Here is a 20199-nt window from a genome sequence, read left to right on the forward strand (position 1 = left end):
TCTGCACGAGGCAGCGTCGGGGCCGGCGCCTTCAGTATCTGCTGCCGGATGTTCGCGGCGGGTCTGCGCTAGCGGAGAAGGAGATGCGCCCCTCCGGCCCGGACCCCGCCCCCCGCAGACCCCCTCCCCTCCCGCGACCCGCTACTGCCTCCGGCGAGTGGGACGAGGCCGCGCCACCGGAGGACTGTGGCCGCTCGCAGCTCTGAAACTGGGTCAGGGGAGCTTTGGGGAAGATTTGGGGGAGCGGACTCGAAGGAATAGGTTTCGGGACTTGGAGAGCTGACTGGGGGATTTCCAGAGCTCAGACTGGTTTAGAGGGGAAGGAGCAGGGGTCCAGAGTCTGGACGCCCGGGGCACGGTCTCGGAGTCCGGACCGGGCTTGGGGGTTTCGGAGCTGGGATTGGGGGGAGCGGGCCCCACGTGCTTGTGACGCGGGGGCGGCCGGTAGGCGCGGCGGCGACGCGGGGCCGGCGGCCGTGCGGTGCCGGGAGGGCGGCTAGGCAGGCGGCAGGATGCTGCGCGCCGCACTACCGCTGCTTGGGCTGCCCCTGGCGGGGGCGGCCGCAACTGAAGAGCCCACCCAGGAGCCGGGGTCTCCCGGCGAGCCTCCCCCAGGGCTGGCGCTCTTCCGCTGGCAGTGGCACGAGGTGGAGGCGCCCTACCTGGTAGCCCTGTGGATCCTGGTGGCCAGCCTGGCCAAAATCGGTGAGTGCGTGTGTGTGAGCGCCAGGCCGGCGGCCGGCAGCGGACCCGCCCCCAACCCCTAGTCCCCAGATCTGGGCCGGCTTCTTGCACAGTGCCGGGACTCAGGTTCCGATTCCACAAATCCGGGCTCTCACAGAGTTCCTGCGCCCTCTGTCCCTCCTCCCCTCCCCGCGGGGGAGGTCTGAGGATTGGCCTTCTCTGAGGGCTGCCCCAGCTCTCTCCAGCCTCATCCCCATACTCCTTTGCCTTCTCTGCCCCCCTCTTCTCTGTAAGCCCTTCGGTCTGGCCTCTTCACCAATCTCCAGGCTCCTAGAAACCTCTGTCAGCAACAAAGATCTGTGGGGACATTGTGGAGATAGTGTTCTTCAGCAAATCCAGGCATCCTGGATCTGCAGAAGCAGTCTTCGCAGGAGACCACATACAAGTGTCCACTCTTTTGGGATACTAGACTGCCACTTTTCCTCTAGCCCCCTTCTGCTCTCCTATAGATGCACCGTTCTTTAGGTGTGCTTAGCAGGAGCCCCCACCATAATTCAGGTCTACATTCTTCCCATTTCAGGGATAAGAAAGAAAGAAAGAAGGAAAGAAACCAACCTTCCATTTATTAGGGCCTTACTTACTATCTGCTGCCTACACTAGGTGCTTTCATATATCTGACCTCCTTCAGTTTGCACAACATTGAAGGTTGGCTTCACATTCCTTACCTTGAATAGAGCTGCTTTTCCTTGCCTTTGCCCCTTCCTCCCCACTTCTGAGCAGCCAGTGGTCCCTCCTCCTACCAGAGACCCTCCTCCCTCTCCCTGTTGTTCAGGCTCTGCTGTGGGGGTGACTAATTATAGCTGAGCGTTGCTACTCACTCCCCAGCTATGCTGGCACAGGCTGTACTCCAGTCTCACCAATACAGTCTTCCTGTAGGAATCACACAGCTTAGAATTTGCCCCTCTACTCCCCCAGGAACTCTACTGGGGGTGGGGGTGGTTTTCTGGGCAGGAACAGAAGAACTTTCCACTCTGTTCTGGCAGCCCATTAATAATGGAAAATGGGGCCTGAATGCCTTCAGGGAACCTAGTTCTGCCTGAGAACAGGCTTTGGTGATGGGTTTTGGATGCAGTGCTGGGGTTGATGCCTGCTCTGGAAGTGAGGATGGAATGGAGTCCCTGAAGGAGAGGACAGGGAAACTGAAGGTAGGGATGTGTGTGGGCAGATCTATGACTGAATTTACCTTAGAGCCTGGCAGCAGTGAGAGCAAGGGGGAGGAGCCCAGATTTGGGAGCCGAGAATTGGGTTTGCTGAGGAGTCTATGAGTTGCAGGAAAGTTCTTATCTTATTTGGGGCTTATATAGCAACTACTGTAGTTTCCCCCATAAATTGTAGTGCTTTACCTAGCTCTGATGTCACCTCCTCTGGAGGTAGAAGAGAGCCTCTTTATCAGCCACACACACACCCACCCACACACACACATGCACACACACACACACACACACACACACAAGTCCTCACAGAGGATGGGACAGATCAGTAGGACGCTCGGGGATACCTTCCCTCAGCTTTGTTGCTAGGAGGTTTTTTCCCCCTTTTATTCAACAAATATTTATGTAGGATCTCACTATGTGCCAGGAACTGCTCTAAGCCCTTTGGGTACAGCTTCCAAAGGGCACTGTCTTGGCATTGGGTCTCATATAGGCTAACATGGAAGCCACTTCCACTACCTGCCACTCCAGGTATGGGGAAAGGTGTTTACTCAGGATCTCAGGGCCCAGGGGAAGGCCGAAAGAGTTTATTTTAGTGGCCAAAGATAGGAGTGGCGATAATGCTAGAAACCCATTTCATACTTCCTCTTCTTTTCCTGGGGACAGGTCTGTCATGATTTTCCCCCAGAGACATTTTTTTAAAAGATTTTTTATTTTTAAGTAATCTCTATACCCAACTTGAACTCACAACCCCAAGACCAAGAGTGGCATGCTCCACCGACTGACCTAGCCAGGCACCCCTTATCCAGAGTCAGTTTTAATTAACATTTGTTGAGAATCTACTATATGTCTGATACCCTGCTAGACGCATTCACACTATATCATTTTTATCCTCACCCTGTGTGGAAGGTATTTTTCCCATATTACCGGAGAAGAAATTGAAGTTCAGGTAAATTAAATAGTTTGAGATCACACAGTTAGAAAGTGATGGAGCCAGAAGTACTGGAGATCTTCTTACTGCTAAACCTAGTGTTTTTAAAACTATTGTGTCATTAGTTGAGCCTATATAATGAGAAGTACATTGGGCTAGGAGGTCTACAGTGCTGCTAGGAGGTATAATATGCGTTATGGTCTAGTTGGGGAGCAGGACACAATATCTTAGGTAACGTTTATTGAGTGCTTATGATAAAGAACTGGGTTAAGTGCTATCGAGTAGATTGTTTTACTTAAACCTCACAACAATTCTGTAAGATCATCACTATCTTTATTCCCATTTTGCTGATGAGAAAACTGAAAAAGAGGTGAAGTTATGCCTCCGAGCCACAGAACTAGTAAATAGAGGAGCTAGTCTTCTAACCCAGGGAGCATGACTCTAGAGGCCCTGATTTTTATAGCTATGTTATGCATAAAAATATACCAACTAACATTTGCTGAGGCTCAGATAATAGCTATGAATAAGGGAGATCAGAGAAAGGTGACGTCCCCTGAGGATGAGGGTAGAGAGGAGGGGGCATTTCCCGAAATGGAAAGAGCAAGCAAAGGCCTAGGTTACCACGACAGAAGCACCAAGAGACAGACAACTTTAGTTGCAGTGGAGGATCTGTAGCCATGCAAGTTGGAAATTCAAGCAGTCTTGCCTCTTTTCTCCTGCTTGGTCCTAGGGTCAGGGGTATCCTTTTAAAACCAGGAGGTTAAAGGCCAGTGTGTGTGTGTATGTGTGTGTGTCCCATAAGCTGATACATCCTGCCCTCTTCTTGCATTGTAGTGTTTCACTTGTCTCGGAAGGTGACATCGCTGGTCCCTGAGAGCTGCCTGCTGATTTTGCTGGGACTGGTGCTTGGAGGCATTGTCTTGGCTGTGGCCAAGAAAGCTGAGTACCAGCTGGAACCAGGCACATTCTTCCTCTTCCTGCTGCCTCCTATTGTGCTGGACTCAGGCTATTTCATGCCTAGCCGGCTGTTCTTTGACAATTTGGGTGCCATCCTCACCTATGCCGTGGTGGGCACACTCTGGAATGCCTTCACAACAGGTGCTGCCCTCTGGGGCCTGCAGCAGGCTGGACTTGTGGGTGAGTGACCCTAGGACTCGGACTGGCAGAGGGAGGCTTTGCCAGATTCATCACCCAACTCCCTTCTCCAGCTCTGGAGATCCCATATTGGCAAGAGCCATGCCCTGAGAGCTCCGTCTTAGGTCCCTCCCACCTGGAGTGCAAGGCAACACTCCAGATGGGCCTTCAGCCTTCATTTAGGTCTCTACCAGTTGAGTCTGGGCTTCTGCAGCGTGACAGCTGAGCAGAGGCCTGGCTCCCAGCTGTGTGTGGGCTGCCGAGGCTGGGAAGGCTGCATTACTACTCTGCTGTCTCCTGCCCTCCGTTACCACACTGCCACTTACCAGCCTTGCTCCCCTGAGGCACAATGCACTGTTCCGTGAGGGCCAACCATCCTGGCTCTGCCCAGGTCAAATCAGGGTGGTTTTCTGTTATTATTATTTTTTAATTAAGATCTGTTTTTTAAAACTTTTTAAAAAAGATTTTATTTTTAAGCAATCTCTACACCCAACATGGGATGGGGCTTGAACCTACAACCCCAAGATCAAGAGTTACATGCTTCATTCACTGAGCCAGCTGGGCGCCCCATTACATTTTTTTTTTTTTTAAGATTCATTCATTTATTTGAGAGAATGTGCACACAGTGGGGAGGGTCAGAGGGAGAAGAGAATCAAGCACACTTGCTGAGCGCTGAGCCTGAGGAAGGGCTGGATCTCAAGACCCTGAGATCAGGACCTGAGCCAAAACCGAGTCGGATGCCCAACCACTACCTAGGGACCCCTAAATTTTTTTTTTAGGTAATCGCTACACCCAACATGGGGCTTGAACTCGTGACCTTGAGGTCAAGAGTCATACACTCTTATGACTGAGTCAGCCAGGCACCCTTGTTGTCGTTGTTGTTGTTATTATTATTATTATTGTTAAATCCATATTATACATCTGCAGAATGCAGTACATTACACTGAGTTTTCTCTCTTTACTTATCCCATGGACTCTTTATAGCAACCCTGTTGGGGCATAATTTGTCCCACTTAGTAGATGAGGAAATAGAGGTCCTTGAACTCATTTGATAACAGGTCCAAGGTTAGTAGGAGAGGTCTGTTTTATTGGGGCTCTTTGCCCTCAAGCTGCCTTCCTACTCCGTTCTTCCTCATTTCCTGTACCCAAATCCATTCATTTCTGAATGTTGATAATTCAGACTTCTTCCAAGGTGCAAGGGGAGGTTTGCAATTTCTACTTGAGGACTCCAACCTGGTTTTCCGAATGGGTGAGTGAACTCTTTGGGGCAGGAAGGGAAGGGAGGACATCAGATAATAATAATAATAATAATAATAATAATAATAATAATAAGTAATATCTATTAGGTGCTTACTATGTATGAGGCTCTGGCTAAATAAAGAGACTTTTGAGGTAGATACTGTTATTATTCCCAGTATATACATGAGGAAACTGAGGCTCACAGAGATTCTATGTCATATTAAAGTTCTCCCCATGGTGGGTGCTTTTCCTGTCATACTTAGCCCTCATAGATGGACAGCCCCTCCCCCTCCTGCTGAGAATTGTGTCACATCCCTTAGGCTGAGAACCACAGGTGTAGGAGAAAGCACTCTTGTTCTTGTCCCTAATAAAGCCAGTCAGTAGCTAGTTTCCACCTACTAGTGGTTCTTACTACTGTAGTTGCAATTTTTATTCTCAGCGCCACCTTAACTTTTCAGGTTACTTAGAGCTTTCTTAGCCATCTCCTGGGTTGATTTTGCAGCAATCTCGTGAGGTAGGCAGATGAGGAGGCATGGCTTAAGAGAAGTCATGTGACAGTGACAGCGCCAACATCACAGAGCTGGTAAGTGGCAAAGCCAGGCCTTAGGCTCAAGTCTCCTGACCTGCGGGCTGACACTCTCTTCACCATCCCAAGCCCTCTCTGGGCATCCTTGTTTCCACAGTGTGGGGCGGGGGGAACCAGGGCTTGTCACAGGGAATGCTCTGGGAGAACGGATACCTCACCAACTGCTGTCCCCCATGTATCCCTCAAAAGCCCCTCGAGTGCAGGCCAGCTTGCTGGACTTTCTGCTGTTCGGGAGCCTCATCTCAGCGGTGGACCCCGTGGCTGTACTGGCTGTCTTTGAGGAGGTGCATGTCAACGACACTCTCTTTATCATCGTCTTTGGCGAGTCCCTGCTCAATGATGCCGTCACTGTGGTGAGAGTGCTCAGTTGGCTGCCGTTCCCTGACCCCCACTGCCATGCTCTGACTAATTGAGTGTCTGAGCATGCTCAGACCCTTCCCTCTCCTTGCTCCTGACTCTCCTTTTCTCAATCAGGTGCTGTACAAGGTCTGCAACTCCTTTGTGGAGATGGGCTCTGCCAATGTGCAGGCTGCTGACTACCTGAAAGGAGTCGGTCAGTATTTCCCCCTCTTGGCTGGGTTGCTGAGTCCCTGCCCCCAACTGCATCAGGACAGAGGAGGCTGTTGGGTTGCCTCATTCTGTTACCTCCACTATGGAGAAATGGGGTCCCAAGAACCTGAGAAGGAGTGGCTTTCCCGGGATTCTGGTTCTGGGATCCTGACCCCCGGGGAGTACAGTGGGCATTGTCCTCCACTCCCTGCCAGGCAGCAGTCTTGTCTTCCAGGGTGGGGTACAGGCCAGGGGTCACGCTGACAACCCACTCCTCCCCCAGCCTCCCTGTTTGTGGTCAGTCTGGGCGGGGCAGCCGTGGGCTTAGTCTTTGCCTTCCTCCTGGCCCTGACCACACGCTTCACCAAGCGGGTCCGCATCATCGAGCCGCTGCTGGTCTTCCTCCTCGCCTATGCAGCCTACCTCACTGCTGAAATGGCCTCGCTTTCTGCTATTCTTGCGTGAGTCCTGGGGGCCTTGCATGTAGGCAGCTGGGAGGGGGCATTGGAGATGGTTGCCCCTTACATGGACAGAGGCAGGACCCTGAGGAGGCAATGGGCTTGCCTGAGCCCTTGTAGTGGGAGCCTCAAACTCCCCTGGGGAGACGGCAAATTTCAGGTAATGTTTCAGGATCTGCCTCTAGAACTGCCCTGGGCACCTAGAACCTGATCTTCCTCTGCTTGAAGCACTCTCTGGGGTATAGGCTGAGCTAGAAGTGGACCTCAGGGCCTGGGACCACCAGCTCTAATGGCCACAGCACTCTAAAAGGTGCCTCAGAGAGGATGCTAGTCAAAGCACGTTTCTCCCAGCTTCCCCTCCAGAAGGCACTGAGTGGGAACCTGGAGATTTGGTTGGACCCTTACCAAGACCACCCACCACTAGCTATCCTGGGACAGTCTCTATTGCCTCCCTGGGCTTCAACTCTGATGGTCTGACATCCTGTGATGGGCAACACCCCTCCTGTGGCACGCTCAAACCCCAGAGGCTGCAGCCCCTCCTTACTTGCCCTGTCTGTCCATTCCTCTTCCAGGGTGACTATGTGTGGCCTGGGCTGTAAGAAGTACGTGGAGGCCAACATCTCCCATAAGTCACGCACGGCTGTCAAATACACAATGAAGACTCTAGCCAGCTGTGCTGAGACCGTCATCTTCATGCTGCTTGGCATCTCGGCTGTGGACTCATCTAAGTGGGCCTGGGATTCTGGGCTGGTGCTGGGCACCCTCTTCTTCATCCTGTTCTTCCGAGCCCTCGGTATTGCCAGTACCCTCTGCTTTCCCACTCTCCTTTCTTCCCTGTCCCAGCTCATCCCCCAGTCTTGAGTCCACATCCTTGTCAATTCTTAAGCCGTCCCTCCTCCCCCGTTGCTTACCCCTCCCAACCCCTGTCAGACCTTAGCCCAGACTTGGTGCCATCCACTCCTGGGTCCTCCACTCCCAACGCCCTGCTCCCACTGGCCTCCCTCCTGCTGTAGGCGTAGTCCTGCAGACGTGGGTGCTGAATCAGTTCCGGCTGGTCCCTCTGGACAAGATTGACCAGGTGGTGATGTCCTATGGGGGCCTGCGGGGGGCTGTGGCCTTCGCTCTCGTCATCCTACTGGACAGGACCAAGGTCCCTGCCAAGGACTACTTTGTGGCCACCACTATTGTGGTGGTCTTCTTCACAGTCATTGTGCAGGTGGGAGAGCCCATGAGGCTGGGTAGGGAGAGGGTCTGGCAGGCCCTGGGGGAGGCATGGAGCCTTTGGGACCGGGGCTCCTCTCTTTGGGGGATAGGGACCTGACTTCCCAGACCTTGAGTGCAGTGAGGTGGAGGTACAGAAGCTGAGGTCTAATTATGGGGAGAGAAAGGCAGCAGGCAACTGGATAGGGCAGGGCTCACCTGCTGCCTGTCCATAGGGCTTAACCATCAAGCCACTGGTCAAGTGGCTGAAGGTGAAGAGGAGTGAGCATCACAAACCCACCCTGAACCAGGAGCTGCATGAGCACGTGGGTACCAGAACCCCGTCCCTCCACCTATACCTCTCTTCCTTCTATTTTGAGCAGAGTCCTGATCCAGTCCCCCTACCCACCCCCTTCTAGACTTTTGACCACATTCTGGCTGCAGTGGAGGACGTTGTGGGGCACCATGGCTATCACTACTGGAGGGACAGGTGAGGGAGCTCCCCCAAGGCTCCTTCAGCAACAGCAGCCCCACCAGCCAGGGCAGCATTGGGGATGTGCCACACTTCTGAGAAGGGACACAGCCAGACTTGGGCTGGGTGACCTCTGCCAGGAGCTCTTCAGTGGCATCCCAGTACTCTCAGGATAAGACAAGTCTTCCCAGGGAGGCCTGCCTGGCCCTGTGGGGTCTGGCACCTGCCAGACTCCAGCCCCATCGTGCTCTGCTCTGCCTTTGACTCTCTGCCTGCTAATTACACGGATCATGGTTTAAAACCTCAGGACCCACTGTGCTTCCCCCACCCTGCCACTTCCCCCACCCTGCCACTTTGCCCATATTCTGTGTGTTAGAACATTCCCTTGCCTCCTTCTCACCTACTTAACCTCTGTTCATCCTTCAGATCTCACCATAGGCATCAAATCTCTAAGGAGGCCTTACCGGGTCTCCCTGACTAGGACAAATCCCTGTCATACTCTATCCTTTGTAGTTCTTATTATGGTTGCAATTTTAGTTATTTGGAATAACTTCAATGTAATGTCAGGCTTTCCCATAATGCTATAAGTTCCATAAGGGCTGGGACTAGCTTTGAGATTCTCCCTGGCTGAGGCCCATACCAACAGAGCCAGGCCAGTGCTGGCAGTGCCCCTGCCCCATCTGAGGAAGGGCCAGCCAGCTGGGCTTTGGGGATGGCACTCAGGGCTGGGCCTGACATCCTCTGTAGGTGGGAGCAGTTTGACAAGAAGTACCTGAGTCAGCTGCTGATGCGGCGGTCAGCTTACCGCATCCGGGACCAGATCTGGGATGTGTACTATAGACTGAACATCCGGGATGCCATCAGCTTCGTGGACCAGGTGGGCCAGCAGCCGGGGGGTGGGGTGCAGGTAGCCAGCAGAGCAAGGCAGGAAGGGGCGACAAGCAGGCAGTATGTGAACAGGGAGTTGGAAATTCCCAGCGGACTCCATGGTCTGGTAAAGTGGAAGCTGCAGGAACCAGCCTGACCTGATGCTGAATTGAGAGTCTGGCAGGCAGTAGAGAAAGCTGAGAAAGAGCTGGGCTCTAGAGTCAGCAGATGCAGTTCAATTCTTATCACTTACAGGCTTGTGATCTTGGGTAAGTCCCTTATCCTCTCTGAGCCTCAGTTTCCTCAATTGTAAGAAAGCGGGAATAAGAATACCTATGTCATGGAGTTTTGTGGACTCAATATTTAAAGTGCGTAGCACAGTACCTGGAAGATCAAAGAACAGAATAACTGTTAACTGTTGTTCTTTTTATTACCCTTTGACTGTCTGGGCCACCTTCCATCTGACTGCCGTCTGACCTCTGTCTTGACCCCTGCAGGGAGGCCATATCTTGTCCTCCACAGGGCTCACTCTGCCCTCAATGCCCAGCCGCAATTCTGTGGCAGAGACCTCTGTCACCAACCTGCTGTAAGTCCTTGAGCCCCCTTCCGATTTCTCAAGCTCCTCTCTACTGGGTCCTGTCTCTGCATCCCTTTTGGCTAAGATTTGTGGGCACCTTTGCTTTTTGCCCTCCCCCTGGCCTGTACTTCCTGGCCACTCCCCAGCACACATGTTCCCTGCCTCCTGCAGGAGGGAGAGTGGCAGTGGAGCGTGTCTGGATCTGCAGGTGATTGACACGGTGCGCAGCGGCCGGGACCGTGAGGATGCTGTGATGCACCATCTGCTCTGTGGAGGCCTCTACAAGCCACGCCGCAGGGTGAGAGCAGGCAGGGTGTGAGAGTTCCAAGGGGGAGCTGGGGGAGGGGGGTGGGGGGAGGGTGGTCTGGGGAAGCCATGACTACAGGCTCAAGAGGCAGTTGGCGCCAGCTAGTGGAGAGCTATAAATGCCCAGTTGAAGAGCTTGGGCTTCATCTTGCTGTAATAACTTTTAGCCTTTTTTTTTTTTTTTTGAGAACGGGTTGGCCTGATACAAGCACTGTTTAAAGATGTCTTCTGGTAGCAGAGCACAGACCAAATTGGAGGGGTGAGGTGAGAGACGGGGGAGAGCCAGTTGGGAGGCTGGAGTGAAATACCAGATCAGAGCTGGGTGGTGGTAAGGGAGAGGAGCACATAGGATTGGGTGGTTTGTCCTGAAGGGGGGAGAGGAGGGGACAGACTGCAGAGGGCTTGGTGGGGTCACAGACAGAAGCAGGAGTGCTGAGGACCAGCTTAGCATGGGGAAGGCAAACCTCTCTTTTAGGTAATGTTAGTCCAATGCAGGTCAGGAATCTTTGGGGCTAGGAGGCCCAGCCCGTCCAGCGGGGAATCTGCTGCAACCCCACAAGGGGGCAGCAAGCAATTACATTGAACTTTTCTGAACCAGGAAGGCAGCTGTTACCATTCCTCGCAGTTTAACAGTCAAGGGTGTTTCCATCATTTAGACAGAATTGGCTTCCCTTAACTCGGTGGCACTGGTCCTAATTTGACTCTCTGCAGCTCAAAGGTTTCAAGACAGTTCCCTTTCACACACGCCTTCTTGCCCTCAAGCCAGCATCTCCTCTCCCTACTGTGTCTTCTCTGGTCATAAGAAACAAGGCCCAGAATGCTGCTCTAGCTGTGGTTGGCCAGGACATGGCCTAAGGTCTCTCTTACCTTTCTAGTTCTAGAATTTGCCATTCTCTTCCCGCTACTCAGAATCGCCCCCTCCCCGGTTTGTTTTACCACTCTGAGGGTCCATATTGTCCTTACAATCAGGCCCACCCGCATGTCTTCCTCAATTAATGGCTGTTAAACTCTGTCTTATCCAACCTGTGAGGTTTTTGCTTCATTTTGTTTACTTTTTTCTTAAGGCAAATTTTACTAATTCACAAAACTAGACAGAATAAAATAACTCTCATGTATCCATCACTCAGCTCTTATAATTATCAATGCATGGTTAATCTTGTAGCAGTCCGTACCCCCACCTCACCCCATCCACACTTTATCATCTTAAAGCCAACTCCAGACATATCATATCACCTCTAAATATTTTAATATGTATCTCTATGTGGCAGGAACTCTCTATATGTATACGTGTGTATGTATATTTTATATATATATAAAATCATAGTACTATTATCACTTACAACAAATAACAATAATTCCTTCTCACATGAAATATCCAATCAGTGTTCAGAAACATCTTTTTTTCCAGATGGTTTGTTTAAATCAGGATCCAAATAAAGTCCACACTTTGCGTTTGGTAAATATGTCTCTTTATTAAAGAAGATCTCTCTAATAGTTCCTTCTCCTTTTCACCCACTTGCTTATTTATTTATTGAAGATACTTTGTCTCAAGAGAATTTCCCATTTTATGGATTTTGCTGATTGTATTCCAGTGGCGGTGTTTAACATGTTCCTCCGTCCCCTGTATTTCCTGGTAGTTAAATCTAGAGGCCTGGTCAGATTCAGGAACATTCAGTAGGTGTGCTATGTATTTCCTATTGTATCATATCAGGATGTACGTAATGACTGGTTGTCTATGAATGCGTGAGCGTAAGATTGGTCAATGGGTGCAGTTCTTGTGTAGTCAATTAAAAAAAAACTGGAGTAAGATTGTGCTTATCCCTGTTAAATGTCATCTTATTTGATTTAGCCCATCATTCCATCGTTTGGATCCCATGTCTGGCACCAAATATCTGTTCAGATTCACATCATGTGAAAATTTGCTAAGGCTGTTAACTTTGTATTCATCCAAATCAACATAAAGTGTTGAACAGGATAGAGCTGAGGACAGAGCCCTGTGGCATGCTACTAAAGACTTTCCTCCAGACTGACATGGATCAAGCATTTTTGGGTATGGTTACTCCACTAGTTCTGAATCCACTTAGTTATACCATAACACAATCTGTAATTCTTCATGTTCTTCACAAAAATGTCATCAGAGAGAGACAGAAGTGTTTAATATGCAGTTACAAATGTGAGATGATAGTCTAAGAGAGAGATAGGGCTAGAACGAAAAATTTATAAGTGATCTTTATCATCAGAGGTTTCCTCACCTGGCGACATCAGAATCCCTTGGGGAAGCTTGCTAGAATATATATTCCTGGCTTCACCTCCTGGAGATTCTGATTTTATAGTGTGGAATGGGACGAAGAATATGTGGGCTTAGTAAATTGTCCAGGTGATTCAAATGCAGCTGGTCTGATGGCGCCATGGTCTTTATCATGAGGCTAGCTGAAGCTGGGGGAAGGGCTAGTTCACTGTGGAGAACATTTGGAGGGGAGGGAGGAGGGCCAAGGACAACACTGTGAGGAATCCACATGGGAGAAAAGGAAGGGGAGCCAGCAAAGGAGGGGAGAGGAGCAGTAGCAGATGGTGTCTCGGAGGCCTGGGGCGGGGCTGGATGGTCCACAGAGGTCAGGCCAGCGCCTAACCAGAGGCCATGCCGTGGTGACCAGGGAGATGGCAGCACCATGGACCCATGGACCCTGGAGTTGTATTTCTGGTTTTTAAGAAAGTAATGGGTATGAGGCAAAGTGTCAGAATCAAAGTATAAAAGTTTGGCAGCCAAAGGGAAGCAGTGGCTTCAGTGGAAATGCTTTCTTCAGGGGCGTATGGGCAGGAACATGCTTAAAAGCAGGGGATGGGTGTGGTGAGGGAAGGAGTGAAGGTGCTAGGGCAAGGGGAATGGGGGGGAGCCGGAGCTGATGGAGGCAGGGAGGAGTGGGCTGAGCAAAGCAGAGGCCAGGGTTCTAGGGGAGGCCTGTGAGGGACTGATTCCTGCATCCCCAAGAGAGAGAGGTCCCTCTGGGTGATAGATAGAAGAGGGTAGATGGGAGACTTGAAGTAGCTCTTAAAACTGGCTCAGGGCAGCAGAAAATATGAGGCATAAGGCAAGGATCGTACTGGAGAGGTGAGCCCAGATGAAATGATTCCGGCTAAATGGCAGTACTTCTATCTGGCATTCTAGGTACATATGTAGTGGGCTTGATCTTTGTGAGAAAGAGTGGGAAGGAACAGATGATGGAGGTGTGTGTCCTGAATTGGGTGCAGATGGCTGTTGGGACCGAGAGGGTCCAGGGTGTCGGGAGAGAGAGTTCTCCAAGTCTGAAGCTTTTGCAGAAATGGCTGGCTGGCGAGTTCCTTGTGGAAGGAGAATCTTGTGTACCTTGTGGGGGTGGTGTGGGCCAGGCACAGGGATCAGGCTCCTAAATGGAAGTGCAAAGGAGCAAGTGTCCCCCACAGTCTCATAGTAACCCTGAAGGACAAGATACAGGGTTCCCTGTCTCTTGTTACTTCAAGTCAGAGAGGTTTGGGAAGGGCAGTAGAAGATAGGGACAGCCAGATTTGGGGGGAATAAATAAAAAAAGTTTTTCCCGCAGTGAATTGAGAATACAGAGTGTCTGGCTGGGTTCCTATTGTATTTTTTGTTTTGTTTTTTTAATCCATGGCTGGTTCTGGAAAAACTGGGCTGGCAGGGCCTATGGTGCACATGGTGCTGTGGCCTTGGTTCCTGTGGAAGGCCAAGGCTCCCAGCCTCATGAGAGGGCGGGGCTGTCATTGCCAGTACAAAGCCAGCTGCAGCCGCCACTTCATCTCAGAGGATGCTCAGGAACGGCAGGACAAGGAGATCTTCCAGCAGAACATGAAGCGGCGGCTAGAGTCCTTTAAATCCACCAAGCACAACATCTGCTTCAACAAGAGCAAGCCAAGACCTCGCAAGACCGGTCGCAAGAAGGCATGTGCTTTCTCTGGGACTTCTGTTTGGGGCTGGAGGCCGATGGTGCATAGTTTCGAGCTCCCAAGTATTGGAATCCAGTCCAATGCAGGGGGACCCCTAGTTGGATAATCCTCAAGGCCTTGTTGGGTACAATAGTTTGTGTACCCTTTCGCATCTTCCTGGAGTCCCAGAAGGGTAAAGTGAGGCCTTCTGAGGGTGACCTGCCTCTTGCCATGTGGGTGGTCACCTGCTGGGAGGCAGCAGGACCTCCTACCAAAAATGAACCCAGCAAGAGAAAGGCAGGTTCCTGGGGGCAGGGGCAGAGGGTCCCAAATCCAGCCCAGGCTGAGGCATCCAGAGCCCTTGCTGGGGCATAGGTTACTTAGACTCCACAACACTTGCCTGGGGCGCCAAGGGTGGATGGAACCACTGGGATTGACACAGATTCCCTCCCCACTGCGTCAGGGAGACCTTACCAGACAACAGGGTTGGGGTTTTGAGCCAGGATTGAGGCTTAGGGTTTTTTTCTTGGTCCTCAGAAGGATGGCTTGGCTAATAGTGAGGCCACAAATGGGAAACCTCCCCGAGACCTGGGCTTTCAGGACACAGGCAAGCAGGGAATGGGGGTGGGGCTGAGGATGGGGTGGGAGGGCAGGGGCCCATCAACCAAAACCTGGAGGATCTCCTCTGTGCTGCATTCAGTGCCATAGGCTGAGGCTCCTCCCTTCAGGGACCTGATGGGCTTACTTGATTTCAAAGCTGGACATGTTCTAAGCAGTTCTCAGTTTGTAGCAGAAAGTGTCTGGTAGCTAACTACAGGTTATAGGCCCTGAGAACTTGGAGAAGGTGTCATGGAGAAGGGGGGAGCTTGAAGGATGGGTGGCCCCTAGGGCCCAGTGTCCTGTCTGCAAAACCAGGAGTTTGGGTGAGCTGAGCACTGATGGGCCTTCCACTTCTCCAGATGGTCATGTTTTCAGTTGATGATGGGTTCCGGGGCTGAGAGAACGGGATGGAGCAGCTGGAAAGTAGAACTGCCCCCCTGGCTTCCTCTGAGGAGGGTCTCTGCAGCCCCACCTCCCTTTCTCTCTAGCCCTGACCCCTAGGCCAGTGCTGAAATAGCCAGAGGAGAAGGTGGAGGGCTGTTCCAGCCGTGGGCTCCTGCCTGGGTGGACAGGGAGCGGGCTTGGGGTTATGCGTCACCAAGAGGCAGCTGTCAGGCTGGCTGTCTCCACTCGGTTCTTGTCCCTGTCCAGCTGCTGTGATCTTAACTGTGGAGTCTGAGGAGGAAGAGGAGAGTGACAGTTCAGAGACGGAGAAGGAGGACGACGAGGGGATCATCTTTGTGGCTCGAGCCACCAATGAGGTTCTCCAAGAGGGCAAGTTCTCAGGTAATGCTTTTCTCCCAGCCTCCCTCCCCCTCAGGCAGGCTGGAGCTGTGCAGCTGCCTTCTTCCCTCTTCACTCATGGCCTTTCCTCCAGACAACTCCCTTTTCCTACTCATTTATTCACCAACCAGCATTTACTGAGATCTCCTTTGTAATCAGACATCTGACATGCCTGATCTGATTCCATCCTCACAACAACCAAGATGGGGGAACTGAGCTCATAGAGCCAAAGGGACCAGGGATTGTCCAGCATCCCACAGCGGAACCAGAATTTGAACCTGACCCATCTGACTCCAAAGCCTCCAGCTTTGTCACTGCCTGCCAGCCTCCCTTTACAGTATGGCGAGGCATACGAGGTGACAAGCAAACCTAACACCAGGCTCTATGTGACCCATGCTCAGCACATCTGCCCTCAGGCAGAGGCCTTGGTGAGGATGGCAGCCTGGCCCGGGGGAGGAGTCTGAATTCATCAAAATGGCATTCTTGTGGATAGAAAACAACATATACGTGTTTCCATATGTGGAGACTTAACGTACTCATAATATCACTGCTAGTCGGCTCCAGCATCCTCAGGGGTCATTTTTAAAATGTTTTATTATAGAAAATTGCAAAATATACAATAGACAGAATAATAAAGTAAACTTCTATCTACCCAATACCCAGCTTCAATAATTACCTACTCCTAATCTTATTTTATCTATCCCCTCACCTATGCCCCTCTCTTCACAGGGTTCTTTTGAAGCAAGTCTCAGATATATCACCTTATCGATAACCACTTAAGTGTGTACCTTTAAAAGATAAGGATTCTTCTTTAAAAATATTAACTACAATACCATTATCATATCTAAAGTCTTTGTCATGTGTTCAAATTTCCCTTCATCTTCATTCTTTTTTTTTTTTAACAGTAGATTTGTTCAAATAAAAATCCATACAAGACCCACACATGACATTTGGTTGCCAAGTCTCTTTTAACCTACAGCAGTGGTTCTCAAGGGGGTGGTAGTGGAGTGACTTTGCTTGCAGGGGACGTTCGGCAATATCTGGAGCCATTTTTGGTCGCCACTACCGGAGGGCGCAATTGCATGTAGTGGGGAGAGGCTGGGGTTGCTGCTACATGTCCTCTAATGCACAGGACAGCCCTACAGCAAAGTATCGGTTTCCTTCCAGTGTATTTATTGAAATAATCTGGTTATTTGTCCCATAGTCTTTCCTTGTCTGGGTTTTGCTGACTGAATCCCCAAAGCATCATTTTAATATGTTTCACTGCGCCTTATATTTCCTTTAAACCGGTCATTAAATCTCGATCCAATTTCCGTTTAGATGTTTTGGTAAGAACCTTCACAGGCCGTGATGGTGTACTTTGTGTCGTGTCGCATCAGGAAACACGCCCCCTCTGGTGCGTCTCTTCTGTGAGGTTACTGTTGATCCCTGGGTTCAGAGGGTGGCCTGACCCACACACTGGGAAGTTCGCCAGCAGCAGTTCAGCCGCCGTAGCAGCCGCCGATGGTCATTGCCAGACCCAGCACTGCATCCGGGGCTGCAGTGGTCGTACTCTCCATCTCTTTTGTCGTTTGCATTCCCAGCACTTCTATAAAAAAGCTTCTCGTCAGTGACATCATTACTTTGAGGTGCAGTTCATACAGGAAAGAATAGATAAATGCTGGATTTTTTCCCTTTCACGTAACAGTTTTCAGCCCAATGAAACCTCCTCCAAAGGTGCAGACTGAATTTCGTTGTTGTTTCAGTTTGGTGGTGGTGGTGGTGGTTAAAATTTGATATTCCGGCTCTTTCAAGAGAGGGGGTTGTACTTCCAATCACAGCGTCAATACATTTCATAATGTCCTCAGCTGCACAGGACTTTATCGATGAGCAGGTACAGACCGAGCACCTATTACATGCAAGGCGTTGTGTTGACTTTGGAGAGCAGGGGGCGGGAGGTGGCCAGGGGGCTTCTCCTCTTTCAGAACCTCGGACTTCCTGTCACACAGTGGCCAGGCCTTCCAGTCTGGCTGCCAGCAGTGCTGGGACTCTCGGCTCAGGTCCCCTTTGCGGCACAGTGTCTCGCCTGCTATGGGGTTTGCGTGAGCTCATACTCCTGGGCTCTCTCCCACCAAAGGGCTGTGGTGGGTGTTCGGGCAGGGCGTCCAGCACCAAAGCCTTTGGCGTGGAGGCTCGAGATCTCCCTCACCCTCGCTGCTGTCTCCTCTGGGACAGGGCCTGGCAGGATGTGGTTTCTGAGGCCAGTGCTGCATGTTGGTGAGGACTGATCGCAGATGGGCTTTTTTCCTCCCTGGCTCCTGCTTTCTTTTGCTTGAGTTATCTTCATTTGTTTAGTCAGCATTTGCTGAGCAACTACTCTGTGTCCAGAGTGTGCTAGGTGCTGGGGATACAACGGAGAGCTTTCCCTCATCGATTAATCACACATACGGATGTATTAGGGCAAGTGTGGAATGAGTTTATTTATGAAAATGTGATACTTGAGAAGAATTCCACTGTGTTACTAATGAGAGCATATATACTCTCTGTCCCCAGGGAGCCTTGAAGTGTGCCCAAGCCCACGCGTCATCCCCCCCTCCCCAACCTGTGCAGAGAAGGAGCTACCCTGGAAGAGTGGGCAGGGAGATCTGGCAGTCTACGTGTCCTCGGAAACCACCAAGATTGTGCCTGTGGACATGCAGGCGGGCTGGAACCAGAGCATCTCGTCCCTGGAAAGCCTGGCATCCCCGCCCTGTACCCAGGCCCCGACTATGACCCGCCTGCCTCCTTGCCCGCTGGCTGCTGAAGAGCCCCAGCCCCCTTTCGACCTGCCTTACGATCCACGCCCTAGCTTCGCCTTTCCCCCAAGCCTGGCCAAAGCTGGCCGCTCTCGCAGTGAGAGCAGCGCTGACATCCCCCAGCAGCAGGAGCTACAGCCCCTCATGGGACACGAGGACCGCACCCATCTTAGCCCACGCACAGCCAACTCCCACTGGTGCATCCAGTTCAACAAGGGGGGCCGGCTGTAGCCCACCGACTCGAGGAGGAGCAGGAGGCTGGATGGGAAGTCTTCCCTGGGCAATGGCCAGAGGAGCCTGAACTAGCAACTGGGCTTCTTTGGGGCAGGTCAGAAGGGTATCCTGGACTGGTCCTCACAGGGACCCTTTCACCACCTTCCCTGCTCCTAATCCCTGCCACCTTCCCTTTCAGTAAGGCCCTTACCCTGGCTCAAGACCCAGTCTAGAACTTCTAGGGGCTAGGCCCAGCCACTTGGGAAGCTGATGCCATTTCTTCAGTGGGTCCCCCTAGGGTAACTCTAGGCAGCTGTTTCTGCCCCCAGAGCAAGGGCATCATTCCAGACCTGATGCTGGCCTTTCCTGCCCTCCACCCACTCCCCAGCACCAGCTGAAGGACAGCGCCCTGGCACTGACGCTCCCCGAGGGGCTGGTCCTCAGAGGGATGGGGGTGGGAGGTGGAGCAGGCCTCAACCTTAGGCTTTGCTGCCCTTTTGGGTCAGCTACCTATAGCCAATTTTGGGGGGGTCAATGGGAACCTGTGTCCAATTCTTGCTTTATCTCCTTCCCTTTGCTGCCAGTTATTGGGCCCATAGTTCTTCCTTTTCCAGGATCAAGGCCACAGGACTGGGCTAGGCTTCAGATCAGGGCTGTGTCTTGGCAAGGGTCACTCTGAAGATCTGCTGCTCTGTATCCAAGTCTGATCTTTCAGATTCCTGGGTCTAGATGTTCTGAGGAGGGGAGATAGTGGCCTCTGGGCCATGACCCCCTTGACATTCCCCAAATAGGAAAGGAGCCAGGTATTCCAGGGCCACCGTCCCACTGCTCTGGGGGCTGGGATGCCTGGCTGCAGTGGTAAAGGGGCTGACTGGGTGGCAGGTAAATTTCCTGGGGTTAGCACCTTCCCTGTGTCTTGTACCTTGAACCTAAGACACATTAAACATCTCAGATGAATGGGTGTCCTGTGTCCATGTGTCCAGGGGTTCTAGGGGTGCAGGGGCAACTGGGGTATCTGATGAGGGAAATAGAAACTTACAACTGCCTGCCCTGCAGCTTCTAGAAGAGAGAATGGAGGGGATTCTGGGAAGGACTGTCAGGGCCTCTGGCATTCTCTCCCTCTTCCCTCATACCTTCCCTATATGGTCCCCTGAGTAGGGGGCCTGCAGTGGTGGTCCAGGGATCACTGTACGGGTACAGGGTCACCGAACTGGGAGTCCACTCTAAAATAGGGGAGGCCAGCAGGAAAAGAGACCCCAGAAGATAGGTCCCGAGGTACCCAAAGATGCAGCCAGCATATACTGGGACCAGATAAGCCTTCCTTGAAAACCTAGAGGCAGGTGTAGGACAAATCAACAGAAGTCCTCTGCACATGGCAGGTGGGACGGCAGTCTCAAGGGAGCTGGTTACCCTGTGTGTTTCCACTATAAATTGGGTAGCGTGGGGTCCAGAAACATCTAGGGACCAAAACCCTGAGATAACAGCAGCCCCAGATTCAATTCCCACTGCGTCTGAAGGACTTTTAAGAAACATCCGTCTTTATTGAGATTTAACATATATACTACAAAACTCATCCATTTAAAATGTATAGTTCAGTGGTTTTTAATATATTCACACAGTTGTACAACTCTCATCACAATCTAAGTTTAGAACATTTTCATTATCCCCAGGAAACCTTGTGCCCATTGGCAGTTACT

General features: G+C 51.5%; 1 protein-coding gene across 1 annotated transcript; it reads left to right on the forward strand.

Annotated features, from left to right (window-relative positions):
* Positions 1 to 32: 32 nt before the first annotated feature.
* Positions 33 to 19453, forward strand: SLC9A5 (solute carrier family 9 member A5). The gene is made up of 16 exons (XM_026494988.4): positions 33 to 705; positions 3661 to 3963; positions 5975 to 6138; positions 6260 to 6338; positions 6618 to 6795; positions 7365 to 7585; positions 7806 to 8008; positions 8229 to 8318; positions 8412 to 8482; positions 9212 to 9341; positions 9829 to 9917; positions 10080 to 10206; positions 13978 to 14148; positions 14670 to 14739; positions 15384 to 15518; positions 18048 to 19453. The coding sequence occupies exons 1-16, from the start codon at positions 513 to 515 to the stop codon at positions 18518 to 18520; spliced, it is 2697 nt and encodes an 898-aa protein (XP_026350773.1). The 5' UTR covers positions 33 to 512; the 3' UTR covers positions 18521 to 19453.
* Positions 19454 to 20199: the final 746 nt, after the last annotated feature.

This window comes from Ursus arctos, unplaced genomic scaffold (assembly GCF_023065955.2).
Source record: "Ursus arctos isolate Adak ecotype North America unplaced genomic scaffold, UrsArc2.0 scaffold_19, whole genome shotgun sequence".
Classification (NCBI taxonomy): Eukaryota; Metazoa; Chordata; class Mammalia; order Carnivora; family Ursidae; genus Ursus; species Ursus arctos.